At 37.4% G+C, this 26,864-nt stretch overlaps 1 protein-coding gene across 3 annotated transcripts; it reads left to right on the top strand.

Annotated features, from left to right (window-relative positions):
• Nucleotides 1-1,070: 1,070 nt before the first annotated feature.
• Nucleotides 1,071-26,428, top strand: LOC101158626 (cohesin subunit SA-2). 3 transcript variants are annotated; one of them, XM_023962576.1, is made up of 34 exons: nt 1,071-1,276; nt 7,450-7,575; nt 7,709-7,787; nt 7,882-8,040; nt 8,150-8,246; nt 9,634-9,710; nt 9,826-10,030; nt 10,129-10,280; nt 11,070-11,143; nt 11,363-11,486; nt 11,739-11,837; nt 12,713-12,792; nt 13,107-13,214; nt 13,500-13,608; nt 13,718-13,835; nt 14,937-15,040; nt 15,135-15,227; nt 15,312-15,401; nt 15,472-15,675; nt 16,668-16,738; nt 16,889-16,976; nt 18,571-18,651; nt 18,800-18,892; nt 18,980-19,154; nt 19,238-19,377; nt 19,459-19,560; nt 19,658-19,806; nt 19,917-20,045; nt 20,144-20,352; nt 21,180-21,396; nt 21,472-21,582; nt 21,662-21,791; nt 21,984-22,061; nt 24,373-26,428. In XM_023962576.1, exons 2-34 carry the CDS (start codon nt 7,532-7,534, stop codon nt 24,394-24,396), a joined length of 3,813 nt encoding a protein of 1,270 aa, XP_023818344.1. In that variant the 5' UTR covers nt 1,071-1,276; nt 7,450-7,531; the 3' UTR covers nt 24,397-26,428. The 3 variants fall into 3 exon arrangements, with proteins under 3 accessions (XP_023818344.1, XP_023818345.1, XP_023818343.1); XM_023962577.1 differs by having other exon boundaries at nt 7,879-8,040; nt 21,677-21,791; XM_023962575.1 differs by having other exon boundaries at nt 7,879-8,040.
• The last annotated feature ends 436 nt before the right edge of the window (nt 26,429-26,864 follow it).

The raw sequence follows: 26,864 nt of genomic DNA, 5'->3' as shown, positions 1-26,864 counted from the left end.
CCAGCTAATCAGTAATTACTGACGTGGGGTTAGCTGCAAAACAAGCAGGGCAGCAGCTCACGAGGAACAGGGTTGGAGTCACCTGCAAGACTCAATCATTACTTTTACCTGTAGTGTCCTTGCTCCAGGAGAACTCGAGTGTGCTAACAACCCTGCTGAAAAAATAGATATTTGTTTTTGTTGCATAAACTTGGTTATCTTTGTGTACAAATTTGAACTGGGACATTGGGCAAAAACAACTACTGTAAGCACAGCTGCATTATCAGAAAACAGACTGCAGGCATGTTAAGACGTGTTGAAGTCTAAGAGAAGAGATCTTTGCCCCGGGTTTTCTACACAAGAACAAATTTCTATATTCGCCTGCAGGTATGCAGGAAAGTTGATAGAATTTGTCACCAAACACATTGCTTAAAAAATGTTTTCAACATCTTAAAAACAAATTTAAAAAAATAATACTTCAGATAATAACATTTTCAGAGGGACTTTTGTCCGCTCTACAAAACAGACTAGCATTACAAAGAAAGCAGAGTGTCAAATTGAGGAGAATTATTAACGATGCGATTGGCAGCATTATCTTGGAATATCATGCTAAGTCAAGATATTAATTTGCAACCTTTTTCATCTTCACCAATGCTAAAAACATTCACTATTGCAAATTTTCAATCTTTTCCTGATTAAAAATAAAATGTCATCTGAAATCATTAGCTGCAATGGTTTGCAAGTCGCAATAAAACTTAAAGTTTACACTGCCAGTATAAGTCTAAAAGGATTTTTTTAAACCCAACGAAATTATGTTTTTTTTCCTCCCCAAATTGTGTGTAATTTACTTGTAGTTATTTCTTGCAATTGTTGGGTATTTTTCTAAATAAAGTAAAGTTAACTTAATATAGTTGTTAAACTGCTTTGGATAAAATGTAATCGTTGGTTCACACAGAACTTTAACACAAAGTCGGCTCACAGAAAAAATCTGTAAATTCAAGGTAGCAGTGTGTGGTAATTCTCAGTCATGTGGTGGCAACAAGGGAAAAGGCAGAATCTGGTGTTTCTGCTGTGCGCAACTTCACCGACAGGTGGCGCTTGATAACTAAAAATAAAGGACGGGTGAAATACACTGTGTACCTTGCTAAATTAGCCACAAAAGCGGCTATTCGTCGTCGTTTAAAATTTCAATACTTTACAGAGGGGGGAATAACACAGTGTGTAAGGAACTGACGAAAAAGCCTGTTGCGCAAAATCTGCAACGTTTGTTTTTACTCCGTCTTTCAATTAAAACGAGGTAAGTTGTAAAATGGCGGATAGCTAACATCCTGGGAGTTTTGTCATACATGCGACTGTATTTGGAGACCGGCGGGGCGCCTAAAAGCAGTGTCATCATCTGTAATTACTATGTCGATAGCCTCTTAAATTGACAGCTAGAAAATAAAAAAGTGTCACGCTGTTTTAGCTTGTTTTGTGTTCGCTAACTAACTGTCTTATTAGCGCCCACGAGCTAACGGTAATGCTAGCCGAGCTAGCAAATGAAATGCTTAAATATATCTAACATCTTTGAGAAAATCACCACAACATCAGGACACTGTCTTCACTGTCTTTAGCTTTAAAACATTCAAATTATATCAAATAAGGATTATCTTAACTTATCACTTGAATATCTACAACGTATATTAGGAATAAGGGTTAGCTAAAAAGCGACTCGGTTGTCAAAGCAGAAATGCCAAGAGAAGCTGCAGGGATCAGCAACAACACCACATGTGTTGAACTTCCGAAGTTTACCACTGCGCCTGTCACCAGCAATCAAGCTAGTTTGAACTGCAAAAAAAGCAACGTCCGTATTAAATAACATTTACGAACAAATAGGTGCCATACATTTTTCTTGTATACAGAAGTAGAGTTTTTATCTAGTTTGTTTTTCATGCATGGTGATGTTAACAGAGCTAGGCCTCTAAAATGCACAAACATAATCTGTTTATTTTTTTATTTATTTTTCAAATCCCCAGGATTTAACCCTAGTAATGCTTGTTGAAATCGACCTCTCTTGTTTGCAGTAATTGTTGTGGCAAAATGTGTCTTGACAACACTTTTAAAGGTAGCCTCTTATAAAGAATTTTTCTTTGTCCTTTTTTTTTTTTTGGTACCCTTTGATTCATCCCAATCCCCCAATAAAATTCTCTCCCTGTTCAATAAGACTTTTGTTAAACACGAAGACTATTTAAACCTTAAATGTAATGCTTATAGTTCAACTGAAAATTATTACCACGCCTGCTACATTTTGGACATGTCACTTTGTGTTTGAACATCATTAAAAGCCGAATATTTATTTATTTCAATGATTCATTTCCTTGCTCCGGGGTTGGAATAATTTTAGGTATGACCATGTTGCAGAAAATTGATGTATTGCCCCAGTGCAGCATTAAACTGCCATATATTTTAAACGTTTACCTGTTAAAGGGACCAGTCATTGCACGGCATATAGGAAATAGTTCCAATGAAATTAAATCTATGTATTCTGTACCTCTGTCACAGTTCACACAGAGTTGCTGCTTTGTCAACATGATTTAATAGTCAAAATAAAGAAAGGCGTCACATTTAAGAATGCACTCATGGACTTATGACAGCGGGGCCTCTTTTTGCTTCAGTTCCTTAGAAGTGGGCGTAAGCATGTGTAGTTGGTTGTTTATTTATGTGACCCCACAGATTTAGAGTGACCCCACTCTGTCTGTCTTTTCCTGAAGGTCACCATGATAGGCTATAGTAAACCCTGTGTGTGGGGGTGTGGGGGTGTGTGTGTCTGCTTCTGTTTGGACTGGTGAACATTAGATAATCACTTCTATTTAAGGCTAAGACTAGATTTCAACAAACTGTTGCCAATAGTCAGTTATTTTTGTTCCCTCTACACACTATTAATAAAGATGGCAACCAAAAACAATTATACATCTATTTCATTTATTATACACAGTAAACTAAGGTTACACTGTTTGCATTTCTTTAGGAAGGATGGTTGCCATCGGTTAAGCACCAAGATGCCCTAAAATATATTTTAATAATTACGGTATTGATTTAAATTTCTAAATTTTCACCTTTTTCACCAAAAAACTAATTCAGGAGTTTTTTATTCATTGTTTTATATTTACAGTGAGTTGTTACTATATTTCCTCTGATCTTGCTGGCAATGATCCAGCAGAAGTGCTAATGCTACTGGGATTCTGTAATGGCTTTAATATTGAAAGAAGGCAGCACTTTCCCACTGTCACCATGGTTTGGGATCAAGTTGGCATAACTTTGTTACTGCTAAATAGATTCTATCCTGAGTTTTAGGCTTCTGCTGTTTGAATACCATGAATAAAAACAAAATATTTCCAAACATCACGTTACTCCGAATTTGGGCAAATCTGTCTTCCACTTCCAATCTTTTATTGAATGCGTGTCTGCTTGGTTCATGTCAACAGTGTCTGAACCCAATGCTATGCAGAACACTTGTACACCACTTGGCTTTCCTCAACCGTCGTATTAATGCTTTTGCAGCCTGTGCACTCTTTACTATTAAGAATTATGATGTAGGTCCGTTCAGTTAGCGTTTGGGTTTTGTTAAGTCCACTCCATTGACTGTGTATGAGAACTGGACTGAAAGACTCCTCCCCCTTCGTGTTCCCGTGTTCCAAATAGGAAGTACCTGCTGGCTCCAAGAAGCCAACAGCCCATAAACTTCTTTTGAGAAATAAACACCTGTTACTCAACCATTATTTTGGTCAGTTTAAACATTCTTGCTCTGCTACCTTTCTTTTTTACATGTTTTTGCTAATCCTATTTTTTTTCTATTATATTTTTCTGTAATGCAAGTTCTTCTAGTTATAAAATAGCCAATAAGAAGCCTCAATGAAAGTATTTCATCCCTGCTGGCCCCACGTTGAACATTTCAAACATTTGATTGACAGATTCTCCTGAGCCCGCTTTCAAATGTAAAGGGGTTTGGACTTTTTACTAGCTCATGCCTGATTGGCAAGAGTGTTTTCCATAGGAATGTTCACTCAGACAGACCTGAACCAATCCCTGCTGCCATCGTCTGGCTCCAACATGGCAGCGTCCGCATCATGGAAAGAGATCGACTGAATTGGCTTCAAGTTGTTGGAGCCAGAATTAAGGCATTTTCTATGGATGACATTACGCTCACTTGGTCAATTGCTTATATACATTGTATGGTCCCCATGGGTTTACCCACCTGCCCATAAAAAAGAAAAAAAAAGACCATTCATGCACAAATTTGAGCTCCATCCCCATCACCGTTGATAATGATACAAAAACAAAGCAATAAATGTTGAATAACATTTGAATACCTGACTGTTTCCACATTTTTTTCTTTTGGGTTTAATCTGACATTTTAAATGAAGTATCAATGGGAAATTGTTCCTTTTTGCAACTTGCCTTTAATGATCACTTGAGGAACTTCAAATGTTGGCAATTCCTGGTTACCTTTGAATTCAGGAACGGTGTGTGGAGACTTGGTACTGACTGAGTATAATCATGACAAAACAGAGGTCTGAGGTTGCAGTTATCTGTAAATTTTGTATCCTCAATACTTGGTAGGAATACCTGTACAGCTGTTGCAGTGATATGCTGGAACTCTGAAGTAAATTTCAGGCATATTCATTGTCAGCCGTTTTCCAGAGACTGGACAGTTTTGTAAACAGTCTTCTTGTCTCTTTAAAAAGCTGTTCAAATGAAACAAAAATGTGTGTAAAAGGGATGAGCCGTGCAAACCGTGAACTTGTGCATCTTGGATTTCCGACTCAACAAAAGCAGAAAAGCATCCAGATTCTGCTGCTCTACAGATTTGTGTTCAGTATGCTGCTTCACAGCTGTCCTGATAGCTTTTAAATTGACAAATGGAGGCAATCATGGAGAAAAATATGAATGTGCTCAAAGCTCGCTGCTGTCTACACTTTACTTCAGAATGGGCAGTTGAGCTGCAGTCGAATGTTCTACCTCAAAGCATTGTAAAAGTAAAGAGTTTTTGGCAAAACTATTGTCAAATAAAAACCTTTATCCCAAATTCAGAAAGCATGTTAAGCCATTAAGTCTGAATTTGATAGTAAATGATTCCAATGCATCAATTATTGTTCTAGTCCTTGCCCTCAACTTGCAGTTTAGACGAGCCCCTGATATTTCCAGGATTTCTTTGGTGAGCTTATTAGGATTTTTGTGAGGTCTACAAAAGCAACTTCTTAGTTTTTGCTCCTTGGTATTGTGAAATGCACTGAATGACATTTTTACCAACAATATGGCATCCGTTTTTTTTTAGCTATGAGGCCTTTTACAATAGCTTGTATTGGTCAAAGGTGTACATGCAAGCAAAACACAGATTTATTTCATTTGTTTTTCAAGTGTTGGGCTAAAAAGCTTTGCTTGCTTCTAGTGCTAACACACAAAAAAGTGAGTTTTTGTATTGGGATCACTGAAGGACCCAAGGGTCATAAACTCTATGCTGTAGAGCATAAAATTGTTGGTCTAGTATGTGTAGATACTACTATCAAAGTTAAGTCTTGCTCAGTTTAAACCTTTTGTAGTGGAGGGAAGTACGTTTGTCTGAGGCTTATTTTGTATTTTTTTTGTCTCTGCTGCTTGTTGCTGGGCAGTTTACGAGTTTTTTAGAGCGGTTAGTGAAAGCCAATACTGATGGTGATGTAATAGGGTGCTTTCTGTTTATTTCCATCATGATATAAGATAATTCAATGCTAAAAGGGAGATTTTCCATAAAAAGCCTGAGTTAATTTTCGTAAGAATGGGGATTTTTGGGGAGAATAACACATTTTCTTCATGCTACAGTAAACTGAAGAGGCTTTTTACAGACTGCAGCTTTGCAGCTATTCTCAAGCATTTTATGTGAAGGTGTCTCCTGGCTCTTCTGGTTCAGTGGCCTGACAAATAATCAAAGTGCAGTCTGGGCTACATTTACATTTAACTGAAATAACTGAACGACAAAAGTGAAATATGCCTTGAAAAACGTTTTGCACCTTTATTTTTATATGATCAATGATTTAGGCTTTGTAGGATTCTTTCACCTCCATAAAGTCTGCACTGGACTACAGATCACAAACTAACAAAGCAGTGCAAAAAACCCCTAGAATTAGGAAGAGCTGTTGCACTTCATTATGTGTCCACTGTTTCCAACAATTTCACACAACAAAAAGGAATCTAATGCTAATTAGTTGATATATAATACCTTGTAATTTTTAGAGCAAACAATTACATACTCAACATGTTTGACCTTATCAGTTATTTATTTTTCTTTTAAGGGGTTTACTGTAGTTGACACAAATAGGCAACATTATGTTCACTCCATACATGTTTTTTCTTTTAACAGTGAGGGCATGTGAATTGGTGTTTTGCCACTGCAACTGTGTCTCCTCCCAGTATGTGTCCCACAGTTTTTTTACTGTTTCAATTAAGACAGCTTTTAAAGAATAATTAATTCCGTAACACACATGTTATTTCAAGAAGAAGAGAAAGGAATAAACTGGAATGGCCAAAGGCCACACTTCCTATCAAAAAGAGACAGCTGTGAGGCCAGATGTATTTACTGAAGACAACAACGCTCATTCTTCCTCATCTGCTAATCGCCCTTTTCTTAAGGGACATCAATGCGGCAAATCGTGCCAAGCTTTTATGTTTGACCAAGTTCAGTTCAGAGGAATCTTTGTGTTATTGTTCAGTTTTTCCTGTCTTGATCTGTGTAGCTGGTTTTTATTTTTTACATTTAAGAAACGCTTTTTTTAAGCTGATAAAACTTGTTACTGTAAAGTGATGCAGTATGTTTGTTTTTAAAGTCTTAGAAATATTCCTCCAGCTTATCTAATGGAAGCAATGTGACACAATTTAGATAAAGCAGATCATTTTTGCAATTTAATAATGTCTTTTGTAAATAATATTTAACACAAATATTAATTTTTCCCTGTTGTATCTGAATTGAATTTTGTATTATAGGTTTTTTAAGTGTTCCTATAGGTACTTTTGAGATAATCTGTTATAAACAATGAATGGTGAACTTGCTTGATGCTATAGAAACATTTAAAGTTTCATGGAAAAAAATCGTTTTTTTTCATATTGGATTGAATTTAGCAAGTAGAATTTTTATTTTATAAAGTAATATAAAACCCAAAAATGTTTGAACACATAAATGAACACTAGAACTCCACTAGTCGTAAAAGTCAGCCTCCTCTTTATCTCCACTGTTTTGCACACTTTCTATTAAAACCAATTTTTAGTCCTGATTTTTTTAAAATCTTTTTTGTATTTGAAACTTAGATAAGAGGTGATGGATTCAGATGAGTGGCTTCTGACTTCTTTCCCATTATCTTTAACGTGAAGTTTCTCATATGAACCTTGTATAAAATGTAATTGCTTTTGGTTCTAATGACAATAATTAACACATTTGTCTTGATGTGCTGTCATTTCCAGGCTTGCTGGCCACGTTCATTGTTGCTTGAGGCCCAGAGCAGATCAGGCACCTCCTCCATTAGTTCTGGAAAATGTTGAAGAAATGATTGCAGCAGAGGATTTGCACACGGAGTTTCAGTTTCCCCAGTAAGCTTCCGAACTGATTTGAGTCGTAAATAAAACATGCTTGCTATTTTGTGGGTGTTCTTTGACCAATCTTACAGCTTCATGTTGTGTATGAGTCCCTCTCAATTGTAATGATTGTTATTCTCAAATACAGGGAGGCAGATTCTCAGTTGTCCTCAGATGCTGACCTTGAGGATTTTGATGGCAGAAATGCAAAGACGGAAAAGGCCATGGTGTGTGTTTTTTTGTTTTGTTTGTTTTTTGAACTTTTCAAAAACCTACGCTTACTGCTGAAATGTAACAATGAAAACCTCTTGTTTCCAGCAGGCAGGCAGGAGAGGGAAGAAGATGGGGGGAGACAAATCTAAAGGTGGGGGAGCAGGGAGGGTCCCAGGTGTTGGTTGGGTGAATGGTCATCATAAGGAGAACGGGACAGAGACGATGACCCTCTTTGAGATGGTCAAAATGGGAAAGAGTGCCACACAGGTGGGCGACGGCCTTGTACTTCAAAATCTTTTTGATTCCGTTTAAAGTAACTTTGATTCAAATTGAGTTTGGCTTTGATGCATAAATGTGTGACGTTTTCCTCCTCTAGGCTGTTGTGGATGATTGGATTGAGGCCTATAAACAGGACAAAGACAGCGCCCTCTTGGGCTTAATCAACTTCTTCATCCAGTGCTCTGGCTGTAAAGGTATCTGTGGGCCATACAGACCCTTTCCAAAAAATAGAATATCACGAAAAAGTGTATCCTTTTCCATAATCCCATTAAAAAAATAAACTTTCATGGAATATCGATTCAGGGCCCACTGTTTAATTGATTTCAAATATATATATTTTTTTAATAAATTGAATTTCCAGCTCATCAAAACCATGAAAACAGAAAATTACAATATCATGGAGAAATCACAGTTTATGTCTCAGTTTTGGCAAAAAAAGACAAAGACAGAGATTATGATCACACCAATCATCAAAATAAAGTATTTTTTAAATGATATGTCCATCTTCAGTACTCCCGAAGTATGATGCAGAGAAAAAATTATGAAGTCCTCCAAAGCTCTGGTAGACTGTGGCAGTGATTTTTGATCGAAGAAAGCGGAGTTTACCCACACCAGCGCTGGACATCGTTGCCCAAATCCTGACTGTGGAGGTTTCACACTAGACCTCAAGCAGCTTGGGTTCAGCTCCTCACCAGGCTTCCTCAGAACCCTTTAACCGGGATTCCCAAATTAAAGGCGCACGATACTTTCAGCAGAAAACAAGATCTTGGTCCACTGGCCAACAGACCAGTCCTTCTTTTCTTTGACCCAGTTGAAACTTTTCCTTCGTTGGGGCAGCCTCAGATGTGGCTTAACCCGAGGAGCCTGACAGTTGTAGCTCATATCCCGAATGCGTCTGAATGTGACGATTCTTGAAGCTGTTCTCCACCTCCTTCCACTCTTTCTGAACGGTCTGCAGGGTCTTGAATCTTGTCTTTCTGATAATCTGCTGAAGCCCACGCCCGTCTCCTTTGCTGGTGCATCTTCTCCTGCCACATTTTGCCCTTCCATTAGACTTTCCGTTGATCTGCTGGACACAGCGCTCTGTGAACAGCTATCCTCTTTAGCTATGAACTTTAGTGGCTTACCCATAACTGTGGAGGGGGTCAATGATGGTCTTCTGGCTGGTTGTCTAGTCTAAATTCTTCCTCATATTGAACCAAACTGAGACAATTGAACTGAACTGAACCAGTGTAATGACATGTGGAGAACCTGTGCTTTGAGTTTAGTAGATGATTGTTTGTGTTGTTGTGTTTGTGTATTTTTTCACAGTATTCTAATTTTCTGAAATGCATTTTTTGTGGTTTTCATGAGCTGGAATCCCAATTTATGTAAAATAAATAAATATTTGAAATAAAGTAAACAGTAGGCCCTGAATCTATATTCTAGTTTAATTCTTTTTTAATTTAATAATTGAAATGAAGGCACTTTTCAATGAAATTCTAATTTTTTATAAACTGTCTGTATGTGTCCAGCAGTTTGAGTGTTTGAAAGGATGGAGCAGGATGTCTCTTGTTGCTGATTTTTTGATTCTATATTCAGGTGCTGTAAGCGGAGAGATGTTCAGACACATGCAGAACTCTGAGATTATCCGAAAAATGACCGAGGAATTTGATGAGGTGCTGTGTTCAGATAGAAACCTATCTGTCTTGTGTGAAAGCTGTGGACAAATTTAGCTTCTCTTGTCTGATAGACCCAGAAAAGCTCTTAACCTGGATCCTATCGTCTCCACAGGACAGTGGAGACTATCCATTAACGCTCTCAGGACCACAGTGGAAGAAATTCAGGATAAACTTTTGTGACTTCATCGCAGTACTTGTGCGACAATGTCAGTACAGCATCATTTATGACGAGTATATGATGGACACGGTCATTTCACTACTCACTGGCCTTTCTGACTCACAGGTCAGAGCATTCAGACATACAAGCACACTGGCTGGTCAGTATTAAATAATACCCATGTGCATTTCTCCTCCATGCTCTAGTCTTGGAAGAGGGTATTTCTTCTAACATCTCCTTTGAATTCATCTTTGACAGCCATGAAACTGATGACAGCTTTGGTAAACGTTGCTTTGAACTTGAGAATCAACATGGACAACACACAGAGACAGTATGAAGCTGAAAGGAACAAAGTTATTGCAAAAAGGGCCAACGACAGGTTGGAGCTGCTGTTACAAAAGCGAAAAGAGGTGAGGATAAGGTCACGTGCCAAGGCAGCTATATTGGAAGAGAAGACTGTTCCTCCTCATCTCTCTTCTTCTCAGAGCCATCCTTATCTGCCTCCTCTGCCTCACTGATGGCTCTCCTCAGTGTGTTTACTCACTCACCACAGGGCTGCCTTAGTTTAAAGCCCATCTTGCCGGTTGTTAGCTGTTATGATTAATCATTTAGAAAGTCTCACAAAATGTGATGTTTACTCTCCAAATGAAAAGATATCTAAAACTGCCTTTACTGTCTTTAAAGAGCTCCATATATGATTAATAAGCTCAGTAAAAGGTCAAGGTTATTAGAACTTAAAATGTAAGACTACATTTCAACACAGCCTCAGGCTATAAATCATTGCGAGTAAAGTCTGGCACAGATGTTCTCCTCTGAGGCAATAATCTCTCAACTCACAAGTCATTACATTACATGTCACGTTTAATGTCGGCACTGGTACACACAGAGCACATTGATGTAGATTATTGCTGTAGTGTTTGGACTTTATGGTTTCAAATGGAGTCTTTGTTCATTCACTTTTGATGCTTTGTCTGTTTCCTGCTCAGTGGCTCATTATTTGTGACTCGTCTAAATTGCAGTGATATATATTTATTTATGGTTGACATTTATATTGATGGTTATTTTACATTAGGCTTATGAATATTGAATGATAAAAGAATCACTTGCTTTTTTTAAAAATTAATTACAGTATTCCTAACTTGTAATGAATGAATTCCTAATTAAATAACACAAACACGTGTTTGATGTTTGTCTTTCAGCTTCAAGAGAATCAAGATGAAATTGAAAACATGATGAACGCAATTTTCAAGGCGGTGTTTGTTCACAGATATCGGTATGAACATTCTGACAGGGACTTGGAGTGGAGCCCCTGGAGGAAACAGCAGAGATGTTTTCTCTGTCTGTGTTTTAGAAAGGGGGTTTGGGGCCCTCTAGTGGGCAATTGTTGCCAGCACTAATCTAAGGCTACATGATTTAAATGTCAAGAAAAAAACATGTACAAACGTGTTTGTGTAGTAATGAAAATAAATGAAACATTATTTGTGATTTTTAGGGATGCTATTGCTGAAATCCGAGCGATATGTATTGAGGAGATTGGAGTGTGGATGAAGTTGTACAGTGATGCCTTCCTCAACGACAGTTACTTAAAGTATGTTGGCTGGACAATGCACGACAAAGTGAGTAAACAGACAAACGAAATTAAACTGACTACCTTAGTAAAAAAAAAAATAGGGAAAAAAGTGATTTACAAATTAGCAGGGATTCTTTTAACAGCAAAATGCAAGAAGAAGAACATCACAGCCAAAAGACATTTTTATTTATTTATTTACTCTCCTGCACAAATTTGTAAAATGTACACAAGGATTTTAGCTTTCTGTGGGGAAAAAATCAAAATATGAAAAGTTTTAAATGTTTTCACTGTATTTCAGCAAGGAGAGGTGCGGCTGAAGTGCCTGACTGCCCTGCAAGGCTTGTTCTACAGCAGAGAACTTGGCTCTCGACTGGAGCTCTTCACAAGTCGGTTCAAAGTGAGTCCGATGTTCTTCACTACCTCGTTCGAAGATACTTATTATTCATCGCAATTATTCACATATTTCTTGTTTCTATCGGGGCTGGCAAATTATTTTAGTCATCTTTTTTTTTAAGTAAAAAAAACACAAACAAATTTGATTTAAGATTTGAAACTTCTACTGAGCTCTGATTAAAAAATAATAATTAAAAGATATTTGAACTAATGCCCTTTTCTCTACAAACCAAGTAGAGTCTGACACAGTTCAAATAAATTCCTTTATGGTTTTGTAAAGCAGATATATTCACCTGTACAAATATGCAAACTAGTCTGTAGAGCATGCTAGAAGACGTCAGTTGCTTTGGAACAATTGATGGGCAATGTGGTCCAGTACCGAAAATAATTCCAAAGTTTGATTTATTCCTAAAATGGAAATGTAAAAAGGTAAAAAATAGAACAACAATCAAATCAGAAATATTGTTTTAGATAGAAGTTTAAAAAAATAGGAACTATACAAGTTAACTCAAATGATAAAAAAACAGAGTTACAGTGGGTTGAATAATTGAATAACAATATAAAAAGATATTACAAGTCAAATTAAGTATTTATAGTACAAACTGAGAAAAATAACAAAACTGAAACCAATCAATCAACTTCTGTAAAAATCCGATCATTTATGTATTTTTTTCCCAATGAAGTCAAAGCTGCAAACTATCAGAGCTGACAGCAAAAAGTTGCAGATGCAAATACAGACACACACAAAAAGATTTGTATTTAAATATTTTTCTTTTTTTTTTTTTACGAGTTGTCATATGCAGGATAAAAAGCCAGCATAGTGAATGTTCTAACTGCACTGTATCCCTAAAGATGTTTTTCTTTTTCTTTTTTTGATAGGATCGCATTGTGTCCATGACTCTGGACAAGGAATATGATGTTGCAGTGCAGGCTATTAAACTGTTGACTTTTGTTTTACAGTGAGTAATGTCTCAAATTGCATTAAAGCAATATGGATCCGTAGAGTAGGAGCTGTGCTGCAGCACACACTCAAACAAACAGACTGTGTGGAACTTAAACATAGGTTTCAAATCATAGTTATTTTAATGCTTTAAAAGTCATGATGGTTAATATTGTGTCTTAAATAGAAGAAACCACTGGCATACATGTCAGACTGCTATGTAGGTTGTAGTGTTTGATACTATTGCCTTAGTATTGCTTTTTCTATTATCTATTTATTCTGAAAATAAATAGGAATGGGCCTGTACCGAGCATTTGATGCTTTTTCTGACAGGAGCAGTGATGAGGTTCTGACTGCAGAGGACTGCGAGAGTGTCTATCATCTGGTTTACTCAGCACACAGACCCATCGCTGTTTCAGCTGGAGAGTTCCTCTTTAAGAAGTAAGTAATGTGTCGTCAAATGTGATTGTTGGGGAAAATCATCAAGATTCTTTGGGAGAAAAGTTTTTCTATTACAAGGGATCCATAAAGTGAGAGCGCGTTTCATGGAACCTCGTTTGAATTGCTCTAAAATGTAATCCTTGTTATCTTGTTTTTTGGTGACAACCTTTTTTGTTCATTGTGAACAGTAATCTTAACAGTCCTGCTTGGAAATCAGAAAATGTTCATAAATGTTTTCCACATTTGTGGCTTTTTTGATGGCACTTTTCTGTTGTTAATTTAAAGGCTTTTTAGCCATCGAGGTCCCAGCGAGGAAGGATTACCACGGAGGGGCAGACAGAGCCTTAATGGCAGCCTCATAAAGACAACCATCTTCTTCTTTTTGGAGAGTGAGGTGATTAAATGTTTGTATTTATCATCAATTTATCTTTAAAAGTGTCAGTTATTACCTAAATTGCATTGTTTGTGGAATAATTCGATTGTGAAATGTTGTTTTTTTACAGCTACATGAACATGGAGCATACTTGGTTGATAGTTTATGGGATTGTGCCTCCGAGCTGCTGAAAGACTGGGAGACCATGATTAGTTTTCTGCTGGACGAACCTATGCTAGGGGAGGAGGGTGAGGAGCCACTGCTTTGAGCATTTGGAAAAATGTCTTTGCAAAACTGTCGTCTGCTGTGTTTGCTTTACTGCATCACTCACTTACTGCATTACACACTTGGGCCTTCAGTAGTGCTACGTTTGAATCACTCAACCCCTCATTAACAATTTTTTATGCCTCTAAATAAACAAAACAATAAACAAATCTCATTATTCAACTACAGCCAGCACAAAACATTGAAAACAACCACAGAAATCTGGAAGATTATTTATTATGATATTTATCATTTCACTCAGAAATTCTGATTGTTTGAAGACAAAATCCATCCTCCTCTCTTTCCTCAAAAACAGTTCGATCACCCTGTCGTGTAGATTATCGCGCTTCAGCTCCGTCAAGAAGTCCTTTTTTATTCCATCAAGGCCAGTGCTGAGAGCCGAATCTGTCCAGTTGTGTTTCTGTGTAGGTTTTAATTCGCTTTAGAGCCGACATTGTCCGCTCGACAGAGGCAGTGGAAACGGGGAGGGATGGTCAGCGCCAAACACTCAAATCTGTACGGCTGCTTCACGATATAACACAGATTTTTCTGATGAAGGAAGTCAAGGAGATCAGTGGGAGATTTTCCTGCTAAATCATTCATGGGCTACATTGCAGTCAGCTCTGTTTTTAATTGAGACAGATCAAAAAGTGCTCTGTGTCAAACTGGGCAAGGCTGCATGTGACTTCCTGAAACTCCTGTCCAATCAGAAGGTCTGAATACTATGACGTTGTCGTAGCCTGCTAGAAGGCCCTGCAGACACCATTTCAAAAGCTGATTGGTTGAAAGAAATAAATGGCCGACATTGATTTTGCGTTAGGAGGCTTTCACAACTCATGGTGAAGGCCCTTACCCTGCCTGGCAACAAAGGACAGCTGGGTTGCGTTTGGTTAAATCCTCCAATGTGAAAATACGTCTGTCTGGAATCAGCATAACCATCATAAACACATTAAAAGAGATCGAACAGACCATTTGGAATGATTTATTGAGTATGCATGGACAAAATGTAATTAACAAATGATTCTGATATTTTTTAGGCCTTCAAAGAAGGCTTTAACAGTAATTGATTTATCTTTTCTTTAAAGCCCTGAATGATAGGCAAGAGACTGCCCTAGTGGAAATCATGCTATGCGCCATACGTCAAGCTTGTGAAGGTCACCCTCCTGTTGGCAGAGGCACAGGGAAAAGGGTGAGAGTCATAGTGTCAGGCTTGAATTTAAAAATAAGGTTTTCATTTCTTTCATATGCACATTCATAAAGTTGGGGTTTTGTTTGTATACTAGGTCCTGACTGCAAAAGAAAGGAAAATGCAGTTGGATGATAGGACAAGGATTACAGAGATCTTTGCCGTTGCATTGCCTCTGTTATTAGCAAAGGTGATTACTTTTGTTCTTTTGACTTGTATTATAACAGATTTGCATCCAAACCACCAAACTTAACTGTTTTTTGTCTTGTCATAGTACTGCGTTGATATTGATAAAGTAACCAATTTGTTGCAAATACCGAAATTCTTTGATCTGGACATCTACACAACTGGACGGTTAGAAAAGGTTTGTGAGCATTTTTTATCTCATGTCCAGTTTCTCATTCTATGCCGTAAAGCTCTGTTCTTACTTGTAGCACTTGGATGCCTTGCTGCGACAAATCTGGGAGGTTGTGTATAAGCACACAGAGAATGAAGTCTTGAAGGCCTGTTCTACCACATACCACTATCTCTGTAATGAGGAGTTCACCATCTTCAACCGGGTGGACATTGCCCGCTCGCAACTCCTCGACGAGCTGCTGGATAAGTTTAAAAGACTCCTGGAGGACTTTCTTCAAGAGGTAACTGTTGCTGAGTCACATACTTCTGAATTGCTCTTAAGTACATTTTCGTAGCAAAATGGATAAGCTGGGTTTACCTGTCTAGGAAGGTCAGCTACAGACAGTAGTTGTCCAGTCAGAGCATCAAAAACCATCTCACTCAAAGGACGTTGAAAGGTCAAAATCAAGCCTGAAGTAGTGCAGTCATTTTGACCTGTCTGTAAAATTGGCCATTTAGACAGGACAGAGTAAAGTTCGAACTCTGTTTAGCTCATCCATCAGAAATGATAAAAATCGCTTTGATCAAAAAAGGAACCATCCACCCACTCACAGTTATCACTAATGCAAACTAAAGCACTAATCACTGAAATCATTTTTGTAACTAGACTGCAGAAGTTTATTTTGGGGGTAATGGACGTTTAAACATTATTCAATGGGAAAATGCTCACTTCTGTAACCAGCTTCCAGTGGTCCTTTTAGGAACTGCAACAATCTGATTGTTTCAAATTGAAGATAAGAATGTGGAGTTTTGGTTAAAAACAAGCAGCTCTGAGATGCCCTCAATCACCCCAACTGAAAACTGAACTTGACTTGTTAGTTGTTACAATAGTCCTGCATGAAAACTGCCTAATTATGTCAACCAGCCTTTGCTTTCTGCTGGAATCATGAACCTATTGGCAATTATACAAACATTTCTGGTACCGCAGAATAATTTCTATGGTAGAAAATCAATCAGCCTAAATTTTTAATAATCCTGAAGTCTACTTGACAAGCTGGTCAGCATATGGTTTTACCTTCAACAAGTTAAAATAAAAAAAAATGATGCCTCATTTGCACACAACCCACGATGCTATCAATAATGTACTTTAAACACAAAGTGTTTCTGTATTTTTCCAAACCATTGTACATATTCTTTAAACGATTCAAACCCCAGTTTGACTGAATATGCTCAGTTTCACAGCCTCTTGGTTGTGATTGTTCAGCCCATCAGGAGTTTCAATCTTTCTTTACAGGGAGAAGAACTAGATGAAGATGACGCCTACCAGGTTCTTTCCACACTTAAGAAGATCAGTGCCTTTCACAAGTAATGCTGCTTAGGTTTTTATTTTTTTCCAATATTGACATAATAAACTTGATATTAAAATATTCAGTTGGAATCCTGCTGAAAGAGACATTTGCATCTGTTAATCTGATCAAATGTTTGTATATATATATTTTTTTCTTTTATTTCTAGTGCACATGATTTGTCAAAGTGGGATCTCTTCACCAGCATTTACAGGCTCCTCAACACTGGTCTGCAGAATGGAGACATGCCTGAACAGGTTTCCACCATTAATGCTACATTTATGCATTTTTGTTACTTGGACTTCTCTCCAAAAGTGTGTGAAGATGAAATCAGTTGCTTTTATTTTCCCAAATATTCTTCTTGTATGCATTCAATTGCTATTTAGTAAGCAAAATGGTAGTTTAGTTCTTCTCAAGCCTCAGATCAAATGCAATCATGCTAATCTAAGTGTTAGCATTCATGATAATGTCAGTGTTTGCATCTCCATAGCTACCATGTCAGTGCAAGACTGAGCCATAAATCCAGGGTTTCCAAAGCCCAGGGTTTGTTGTCATCAATTTCTGCTCTAATAGCTCATTTTAATTCAAAGTATGAACATTGACAAGTATGCAGAGTAAATATAAATGTTGGCACTTTGTCCCTCTCTGATGAAAATCAACTGTCACAAAGATGCTCGGTTTGTTTGAATTGTTGAGCGTTTGTAATGTAACAACGGCCCAGGAACACATGCGCATTGCACAAGCTCCCTGATCTGTTTTGTTGTTGTCCGCACATATTTATAATTAAACTTTGGACCTTTTTGAAATGGACCTTTTTTATGATTGCCTCGATGAAAATAAGAAAAATATCATAAAGTTCTGAAGGCCCGAGAAGGCTGACTCCCCATCCCACACCAGGTCTCTTTCTGGCCCCCAGCTCACCTCTCGGGGGCCGTCATAGTGATCGGGATTGGTCCAGCGACAGACTTGGTTCAGATGGTAAAGACGGGTACCAAATTGCGCCGCGCTGCAGAAATCGTGCTGCTGCCAGACCTTTATGATTACACCCGTTCCTCAAATCACGCCTGAGATCACCTTTACGGCACGAATCACGTTTGGTGTGAACGCAGTTTAACCGTAACCCGTAATCCTAAACTTAACCCTTCCTCTGGGTCCGTGCGGTCAGGCACCAATGGCCACGCCCATGTAGAGCAGACTTTGGAAACAGAGGCTCCAGATAAACATGAAATCTGGCTTTTTAAGGAAATTTTTTAGGAAATGGGATTTCGATTAAAAGCTTCATATTCACAATTAAAGCACCCCCGGGAACGCCTTTATTAAAAAAATTGTGATGGGGGACTTTAATATCATGATGTTAAGGATGAAGGATCAGCCAAGACCTTAGTAAAGATTTATTGGACATAATTCTGGTGATATTGTTTTTATTTAGGACTATTTAGTGGTCATTATTAGGTGCAACTGGAGCTCTGTCAGTGTTGTGTTGACACAGCTCATGCAACGCGACACTGACAGAAAATGTGGTTGTCCAGTATCAATAAAAAAAGTGCTGTTCTTTAAAGGACAAATTTGACCTCAAAATCTCATGGTTTGTCTTTACTTTAACATTGTACTTTTTGTCCTGTTTTTGTAAAACTATGTAATGTGCTTTTTTATATTTTTAATCATAGCAACATTAAAACGATGAGTTTGACCTTAAATATCTGCTGAAAATATGTGTGCAGGTTTGAAACAAATTCAATTTTTGCCACAGTTCATGAGAACTTGGGTGATTGTTGACCTTAGTACAAGTTTGTCCTTATGAAGTGAATTACTACTGGGTCTAATCTATCCCTCCTCCTTTTTTTTCTACAGATTGTGATTCATGCCATGCAGTGCACACACTATATCATCTTGTGGCATCTTGCCAAGGTCTCTGATGGTAGTTCAGTAAAGGTATTGGTCTCAAAGTGTTTCCGTCTTCTCTATCTTGAGGAAAACTATCCGATGTTGCGATCCTTTTTCAATTTCCAAAATGTGGCTCCTGCACTGAGGGGCTCTCTTTGGTTTCAACTGTGAATCCCTAATCATTTCCGCGTTTTAGGGAGATACGGTGACACTAAGAAAACAAATGAGTGCTTTCTGCTTGATGTGTCAGCACTTCATTAGTAGCATCAACACTGCAGTCAAAGAGCAGGTGGGTTCATGGGCAGTGATATTTCTCTTCTGTATTAGAGTTATTTGTGTTGTCTGTAATGAACAAGGGATGTGTTGTTTATTAAAGGCCTTCACCATTCTGTGTGATTTGCTGCTGATCTTCAGTCATCAGATCGTATCATCAGGGCGAGAGCAACTAGAGTGTCTGATTTATTCGCCAGACTCCTCTCTGCAGGCGGAGCTTCTCAACTTCATTCTAGATCATGTGTTCATTGATCAGGACGACGACGACAACAGCACAGGTTTGGGTATTCATCCCAGCATTATGTAAACCCACCTTATCTTTTCAGATGTTTTTTTTTAACCATTTTTTCACATTTTCTAGATGGACAGCAAGAGGATGAGGCCAGCAAAATTGAGGCGTTGCACAAAAGAAGGAACCTTCTTGCTGCTTATTGCAAATTAATCGTTTACAATGTTGTTGAAATAAACACTGGAGCAGATATATTTAAACAGTACACAAAAGTAAGTGAGTGCAAACTTTCAAACTGGATAATTACTGTTATGTTTCTCTCTTTTTCACTGTTGTCTTTTCTGCCTTTACAGTATTACAATGATTATGGTGATATTATCAAGGAAACTTTGAGTAAAACGCGACAAATTGACAAAATACAATATGCAAAGACGCTCATATTGAGCCTGCAAAAGGTAACCATGTTTGTCCAGGTTTCACAGATTACAATGTAAGATAATTATATATACATATCATTTCATACAATGATTGACTTGGGGATCCTTATTGCAGTTATTCAATGAAATGTTATCAGAATTTGGATTCACTTTGGACCGATCATCATCAGCTTTCTGTGGGATTAAAGAGCTCGCTCGTCGCTTCTCACTGACTTTTGGTTTGGACCAGTTGAAGACAAGAGAGGCTGTCGCCATGCTACACAAGTGAGTGATAGTCAGAATCAAACTTTGTATGGATAAGATCCTTAAGTTTCAACAACTTCCAAAAAGGCATAAATGAGACAATCAAATGATTGTTGTTTGTATTTATGTAGAGATGGAATTGAGTTTGCATTTAAAGTTCGTAGTCCTCAAGGAGACGGCAGTCCACCCCTTAACTTACCATTTTTAGACATCTTGTGTGAGTTTTCAAGCAAACTAATTCAACAGGACAAGAAGACAGTGTGAGTTTGAAGCATTGTTTTTTCAATAAAGCCCGATAGATCTAATGATGTACTTTAACAACACTCTGATGTAATGACTGTCATTCTGACTCCTACAGCCACATGTACTTGGAGAGATTCATGACATTTCAGATGGCTCTTCAGAGAGAGGACTGCTGGCTGCCCCTCATCTCATACAGGAACTCCCTCCAGGGAGGAGGGGACGATGACACAATGTCGGTCATCAGTGGGATCAGTAGTCGAGGGTCCTCTGCGTGGAGTAAGAAATCCAAGCCAACCTCTGCTAGCAAAAGAAGATTGCCTGAGGGTGAGTGTGAGCTCTTATCCACCAGACCACGTTTGGCTGGGAGAGGATTATCAGAAGCCTGAGAAGTTTTCTGACTCTTGGAACTGATTCAGACCACATGGATGCTGGGATTTGTTTGAACTTTGGAACTGCTGTTTGGGTGAACTATGTCTCCGCAGTAAGTGAAAGCAATGCTTCACAGGCAAGTTCAATCAAAATGAACTGTGATAAAATCAGGTTTGGAGACATTTCAATTAAAAAAATAAGTCAGAGGAAGCTGAGAAGATGATGGTACAATACTTACAGGACAAAAGAACATTTTGGTAGTATGGAGAATAGAGCTGCGAGCAACTCAGTGTAAAAAAGAAAATCAGGAGTCCCAGAACTCCTGTCACCTTATTACCCTAATGATAATTTTTTACTTGAAAAATCTAGAACTGGTGCAGTACTGCACTCATTCACAGTTTTCAAGAACATTGTTGTATTTCTCTTAAGATTTTTAATTGGAAAATTAGGATTTATTATCAACCAATCAGTTAATTTGGAGCGCCCCTTTCAACAACATGAATAAAGCACAAGCTGCCCGACATTAAATATATATCCATAAACATAGGTTAAAACATTAAAAAGATATGAAACACAAAAAGCTTTCCATAAAATGGAAGGAAATACTGTGGCTGATAGTTTGAGACTCTTTAGATTAAAAGATAGAAAGGTTAAAAATGTACAAATGCTAAACCATTGAAGCCATAAAATAGTGTCCTGCTAAAAACAGACTTTCACAAACTGCGCTCAAGTCTTCTGAATTCCTTTGTTCAGTTAATTTCAAGAAGCCTCTCTTCCTGCAGAGGAGAACAGCTGCAACAGCAGTGATGCCGTTTGGATGAACCGCGAGCAGAGCGTCTCGACGCCGCTGATGATGCACTCGCCCCACCTCACTTCCACAGTACTGAGAGATCCAAAGAAGATGAGGCAAGAGCAAAGCTGCACAACTGCCTTCATCATGCCAACAGAGCAACACCAGCAGCAGCCGCTCCATCTGCAGCAAGCTGCCATTGATTACAAGTACAAAAAAACCTCCTTTGTCCTGCTTTTGCTGCGTTATCTAAATGCTCATGTTTACTCAGTTTATTTCTACAGCACACAGGTTACGTGGATGCTGGCCCAAAGGCAACATGCTGAAGCTCGTCAGCACCAAGAACGGGTCAACTTGCACTACGCAAAGATCAGAAATCACATGCAGCAAGCCATGTAAGTCTGCACCTCAAAGATTGAGCGCTTTCATCACTGACTACATGTAAGAAGAGCTCAGTCTGCTGACAGCTCGCAGTTCTGAACCCCACAGCCGTCGAGGTCCTGGATTAACGGAGGAAGACGAGGAACCCATCGTGGAAGATGTGATGATGTCATCAGAAGCCGTCCATGAGGGCATTGATTTTGACACCATGGATATTGATTTGGTAATTGCTGAAACATTTATGTAAATTGACTGATTATAGTTTCTTTACTCTAAATTGAAACAGTTTATTTGATCAAAATCCCATAATGTAAATAAAGACTTGAGCCACATAGGATTACTTTGACTAAGTTTTACAGACCATCATGTCATCTATTTCTTCATATTGTTTTCTAACCAGTCTTTTACTTTACAGCCGGCGTCGAAGAATCGCAGAGAAAGGACTGAGCTAAAGCCGGACTATTTTGATCCTTCTTCAAACATGGATGATTCAGTAAGGATATTCAACTTCTCAAAGAGGCTGAAATTACAATAATCCCTTGTTTATCGCAGGGGTTAAATTCTAATTATAACTTGTGATAGAGGAAATTCGCAAAGTATGATTGCAGATGTTTTAAGGCTGTAAAACTCACTACAAACTTCATACGCTTTTCTCTGACAGGCATTAAGATTTTGACTCTTTTAGCTCTAGTTTATCCTCCCAAAGTTCAACCCTTTGTAGATTTACAGTTTAATAGAATGAAAACAAAGATCTGATTGCAATCAAAGATTTATACAGATCTGAAGAGCAGAATGCATTCTGCACAGGAGACACAACTGTCAAGCTCTCCAGCCAACCAGGACCCAGAACACAGAGCGCTGTTTAAAAAAAGGGAGAAAAAAGCATGCAAAATTGCACTGAAAGAAATTCCCCAAACAGCAAGGCTGCAAAGGATGAACTACGAAATAGCAAAGGAACACTGTAATTCAGGGGTGTCAAACTCAAATTCACAGTGGGCCAAAATTACGCAGTGAAGTACAGTGATGAAAGTCTTCCGGGAATTCCCGGAAATCCGGGTTTTTGAGCAAACCGAACGTACTTTCCGGGAAATAAAGACCTGATCTCTACGGACAAATCGCTTTCCGGATTAAAAAATGGTCTGAAATCAGCTAATTTTAGCTTTATTTTCTATATTTCTCCGCAGATCGCTTCCTCTATGGTCGTGGCCATCTCTCGTCTTCCCGGCCTAATTGACCAATGACGGGACGTTTTAGTTGCTTTCGGATGCGTCGACGGGTCTGATTGGCTCTGTCTGCACCACGTGGTCAGCGTGACTCGCTTCCCTAGAGACCAAAACTAGCGGACCCACGCTAAATTTTCACAAACAAATCTGAAGAGTTTGTGATCAAATTTGTGTTAAAATAATGGCAGGCATCGTCATTATTGAGCGTGGTCACGACCTCAGTTGTGAGAAGACGATAAAAAACAAATTGAAGTGGTCTTGGCTGGAAAAAAAAGATTTTTAAGGTAGTGTAGGTCAAATACTTTTTTGTGTAAAATAATCTCAAAACCACATTTTGAAATAATTTCAATTTTAGTTTTGAGTTTCAGTTTTTATTTTGAATACATTTCTTTATCTAATTTATTTGTATTTCCTAATTACCATGATTTAGTTCAGTATAGTTGACATTAATTATAAGTATTTGATGGTTTGGACCCGCACTCCCTTAAAAAATAATGTTTACAATGTTTAGTTTAGTTTGTATGTTTGTTTTGATATTTCCCAGATTACTTAGTATTGGTGTTAAAGAATTGATGTATTATGTTATAGAATTATAGTTTAAAGCAGATCCCATATTTTGATGTAATTATATTTTGAGAAAACAGTGCAAGTGGATGTTGTACATCAGTCATTTCTAAAGCAGAAATAATGTATAAATAACTGAGGTATTTTCATAGAATATCATAGTTACTGGTGTTCTTTTTGCCATTTGGGGCTTTGATGTTACTATATTTTAGCAATTGTATGTTTTGCAGCTTTAAGGAAAAGCGTAGATTGTAGGATTGTGTTACTTTGAGCAATTTTCCAAATTCTTTTTTAGTACCAGCAAGTCCTTAATGGAGAGTCAAACTAGGGGTTTGAATGACAAATCATGATGCTCCAATTAGTCTTAGTTTCTTGATAAAGAAGTGAATAACTAGTTGCCAGAATGCACCAGAATGCATCTAAGACCACGTATTTTTCCAAAATTTCGCTCTGTGCCCGCCATATCGCTCAAAGAAAAGTTCAGGGATTTTTTCCTTGCCTGACTTTCATCACTGGAAGTAAAGTCACCGGCCAAACTCGATATTTATTGAACAATTAACTGCAACAGATGCGTAATGTTTAACCTGTTCATATAGTGTCTTCTTATGATATATTATTTTGTTCCTGCCACATTAGCTCCACACACAAGACAAAGAGGTTTGTCCTTTGAATTCATGAACAGATAATCTGCCTCTTACCGGTCTTCAAAGCTCTTGTTGTCCATCTTTCTTTTGGCCGTTTTTGTGGAGGGTGAAATTAATTTGTCCGATGTGACTGGAGCATGGCTGTCAATGACTGTCAACAGAAAAAAGGAGCGCTTGCCGGTTTTGACTGCGCGCCAACATTCTAGCAAAGCATTGTGGGGTTTGTAGTATTAGCAGTACAGTATATACCGCAGGCCAGCTCTAATGAACATTTGATATGATCTCGCGGGCCAATTATAATGACATACTTATCAGCAATTATTGACTTTCCTCTTTTTGATCTTTCTTAGAACCTTTTTCCGTTTTTTTCCAGGTTCTCAATGTCTCAATGTTCTAATGTGAACTGGATGATGGACCCTACATCACTGAAATTCCTGAGAGACCATTCTCTGTGAAAGTCCGAATGGAGTCAAATGGACTGCCTCAAATGGCTTGTCAGACACCGTTTGCCTCTTTTTGTCAAAAGTGGATGTAAAGCTTATGCTTGATTTTTTTTTTTTTTATTGTATTTTTCTTCTTACAAGAAACTCTTATCAGGGTGCAGTCGGTCAGAATATGTTTCTGTTTATGTGCTCTAAGTGCAAAGCTTTGTGGGGGCGGGGCCTGTCTGTCAGCAAAATCTGTTAGCATTCATTGTGCTTTAGGCTCAAAGAGTACCGTTAGCAACAGACTAAAACAATATTTTATTGTAAAACCTTAAAATCATTTATTTTAATTATAACAAATTATCGTTATGTTCAAATCGAAAAACTAAATATGTGATGTAATTATCCAGGAACCATTTTAATGGAGGATAAACACAAAAAATAAAGATCTTGCTGTAGAGATCTAAAAATTCTGGAAAATAATTCTGCTTTTATGAACTTTTTAATATGTTGAGTTGTTGTTTAAGACTTAGTTATACTGCACTTGGTACAAGAGTGAAATGACTCAGTTTGGATCTTACAGCCATACATCTAGAAATAATGAGTCTGGAATGCCTTTAATCCAGTCTAAACAGGAAACTAAACATTTCAAAGAATGATCAAACTACAATCAAATGTAAAGGAGTCAGTGATGTTGCTGTCACTTGCTGTAGTTGTGAATTGCAGATTTCTGGGTCTGGCATGTGGCTGTGAATGGACTTGGTCTAGTAAAATGTGAGCTGGCAAATGAAACTATTCTAAGGCTATGTCAAAACTAGGATAATATGGCATTCTCAGATTTTAATTTGTGATACTTTTTTAGAAAAAGGCTTTTTCCTTTTGTACCCTATAATCATTTTTATTTATAGAGATTTTGTAATGACAATCATGTGTAAAATTGAATGTTTCTAGTCCTTTAATTTTACAGATATTGAGATAATCCTTTTTAATGTAAAGGGAAAGCTGTTACTATAATTAAGACCAGGTCTTTCTATTTTCCTCTTATCTCTATAAAGCAAATAACTGCTAATGTAATGCATTGTTCAGATGTATTTAAACAACAATTTTATGCATCCAGAAATATTTTGAATAGTTAATTGTCATAATGCCATGTATAAAATCTTGACTTCGAAACATGCATGTCCTTTATCACAATTACTTTTGTTTTTTTTATCGCTCGTCGATGTATTATCAAGTTGAAAATATCTCAGATGCATTTTTTAATTTTGAAAAAAATTACTTTTTGGAGCTCGGCAGAGGATTTTTTTGCTTAAAAGTTTTTAGTTTCTGTCGCTGCATACATATTACATATAAAAATATCTATAAATATTTATTGTAGACCCCAAAGTCTCCCATGTCTTTAGACTACTATATAGTGAAAACTGCAAAAGATAGGACTTCAAACCTGTAAAATATTGTAATCCGTGCGTTTTTGTTTTTTCTTTTAATTTGGAGGTTTTACTCTTTGTGTAAGTATTGTTTAAAAAAATGTTTTCATTGAAGATTGATTTACTCATTTACAAGTATGAATGTATTGACTTTTTTCTTTTTGATATATGAGAATTACTTTTATTTGTGTGTTGAATTGGTTAGCAGAAATCAACATAATGGGATGGTATTCTCATTTCTGTTATCAATTAAAGGCTAATTTCATTAAAAAGATCATTAAACTGGAGAGAAGATGTAGTCTTAAAAATTAGCACAATCGAGACAAGGATACTTAGGCAAATAACAATGATCCATGTAGAAATGCATGTCAACATGTCATTTTGGATTTGTTTGGTTTGGTTTGCTTTGTTTAAACTGCTAAATCTGTGCTTATTTGCCGTTTGTCCACTTATTCCATTTATATTTTGTATGTATATTGTAACACATGCCAAATAAACCCTCTATAAAAGTGTTATCATTTTGGCATGAGAGTCCAGCTATTTTTAAATAAAGCATAGCCATTTTTTCCATTGTAAATCAGTTTGATTTTTCCAGATTCATTTAGAAATGTCTGTCATAGTGTTTGTAATATTGTTGGTCTATTATTTATTTATTTTTTAAAGGAAGTTACTTTATTTAGTCTGGTTTATGCCATATTTCAGACACAATTTAGCCCACTTTTGGCATTTCATCAGGTTTAGTTTCTATAGAAAAGTTACTTAGGCCAAATATGACCATTGAGTTGAGGTTAACTTTAATTGTGAATCATTTTAGGGATCGGATGAGGACCAGATGAAATATATCAATGAAAAATCGTGTAATAAATTCTAGGTAATCCTTTAGAGAAATTAATATATGTTGATCCCGACAGTTAGGCTAGTCTTGGGTGGGTCTGCTATTTTCTCACACTATCCTAATTACCGGTAATCTTAAAATGCATTTGCGTTGGATTCTTTTTCCAACACAAAATACG

Source organism: Oryzias latipes, chromosome 14, assembly GCF_002234675.1.
Source record: "Oryzias latipes chromosome 14, ASM223467v1".
In the NCBI taxonomy this organism is placed as follows: Eukaryota; Metazoa; Chordata; class Actinopteri; order Beloniformes; family Adrianichthyidae; genus Oryzias; species Oryzias latipes.
Note: the sequence above shows the minus strand (reverse complement) of the source record. Positions and strands in the feature narration are given on the sequence as shown.

Bases quoted from the DNA above. Each gene is read 5' to 3' on its own strand.
- LOC101158626 (XM_023962575.1), top strand. From the start codon at position 7,532: ATGATTGCAGCAGAGGATTTGCACACGGAGTTTCAGTTTCCCCA. The intron at 13,609-13,717 runs GTGATTAAATGT...GTTTTTTTACAG, and splicing joins TCTTCTTTTTGGAGAGTGAG to CTACATGAACATGGAGCATA. The intron at 15,041-15,134 runs GTGAGAGTCATA...TTTGTATACTAG, and splicing joins GCAGAGGCACAGGGAAAAGG to GTCCTGACTGCAAAAGAAAG.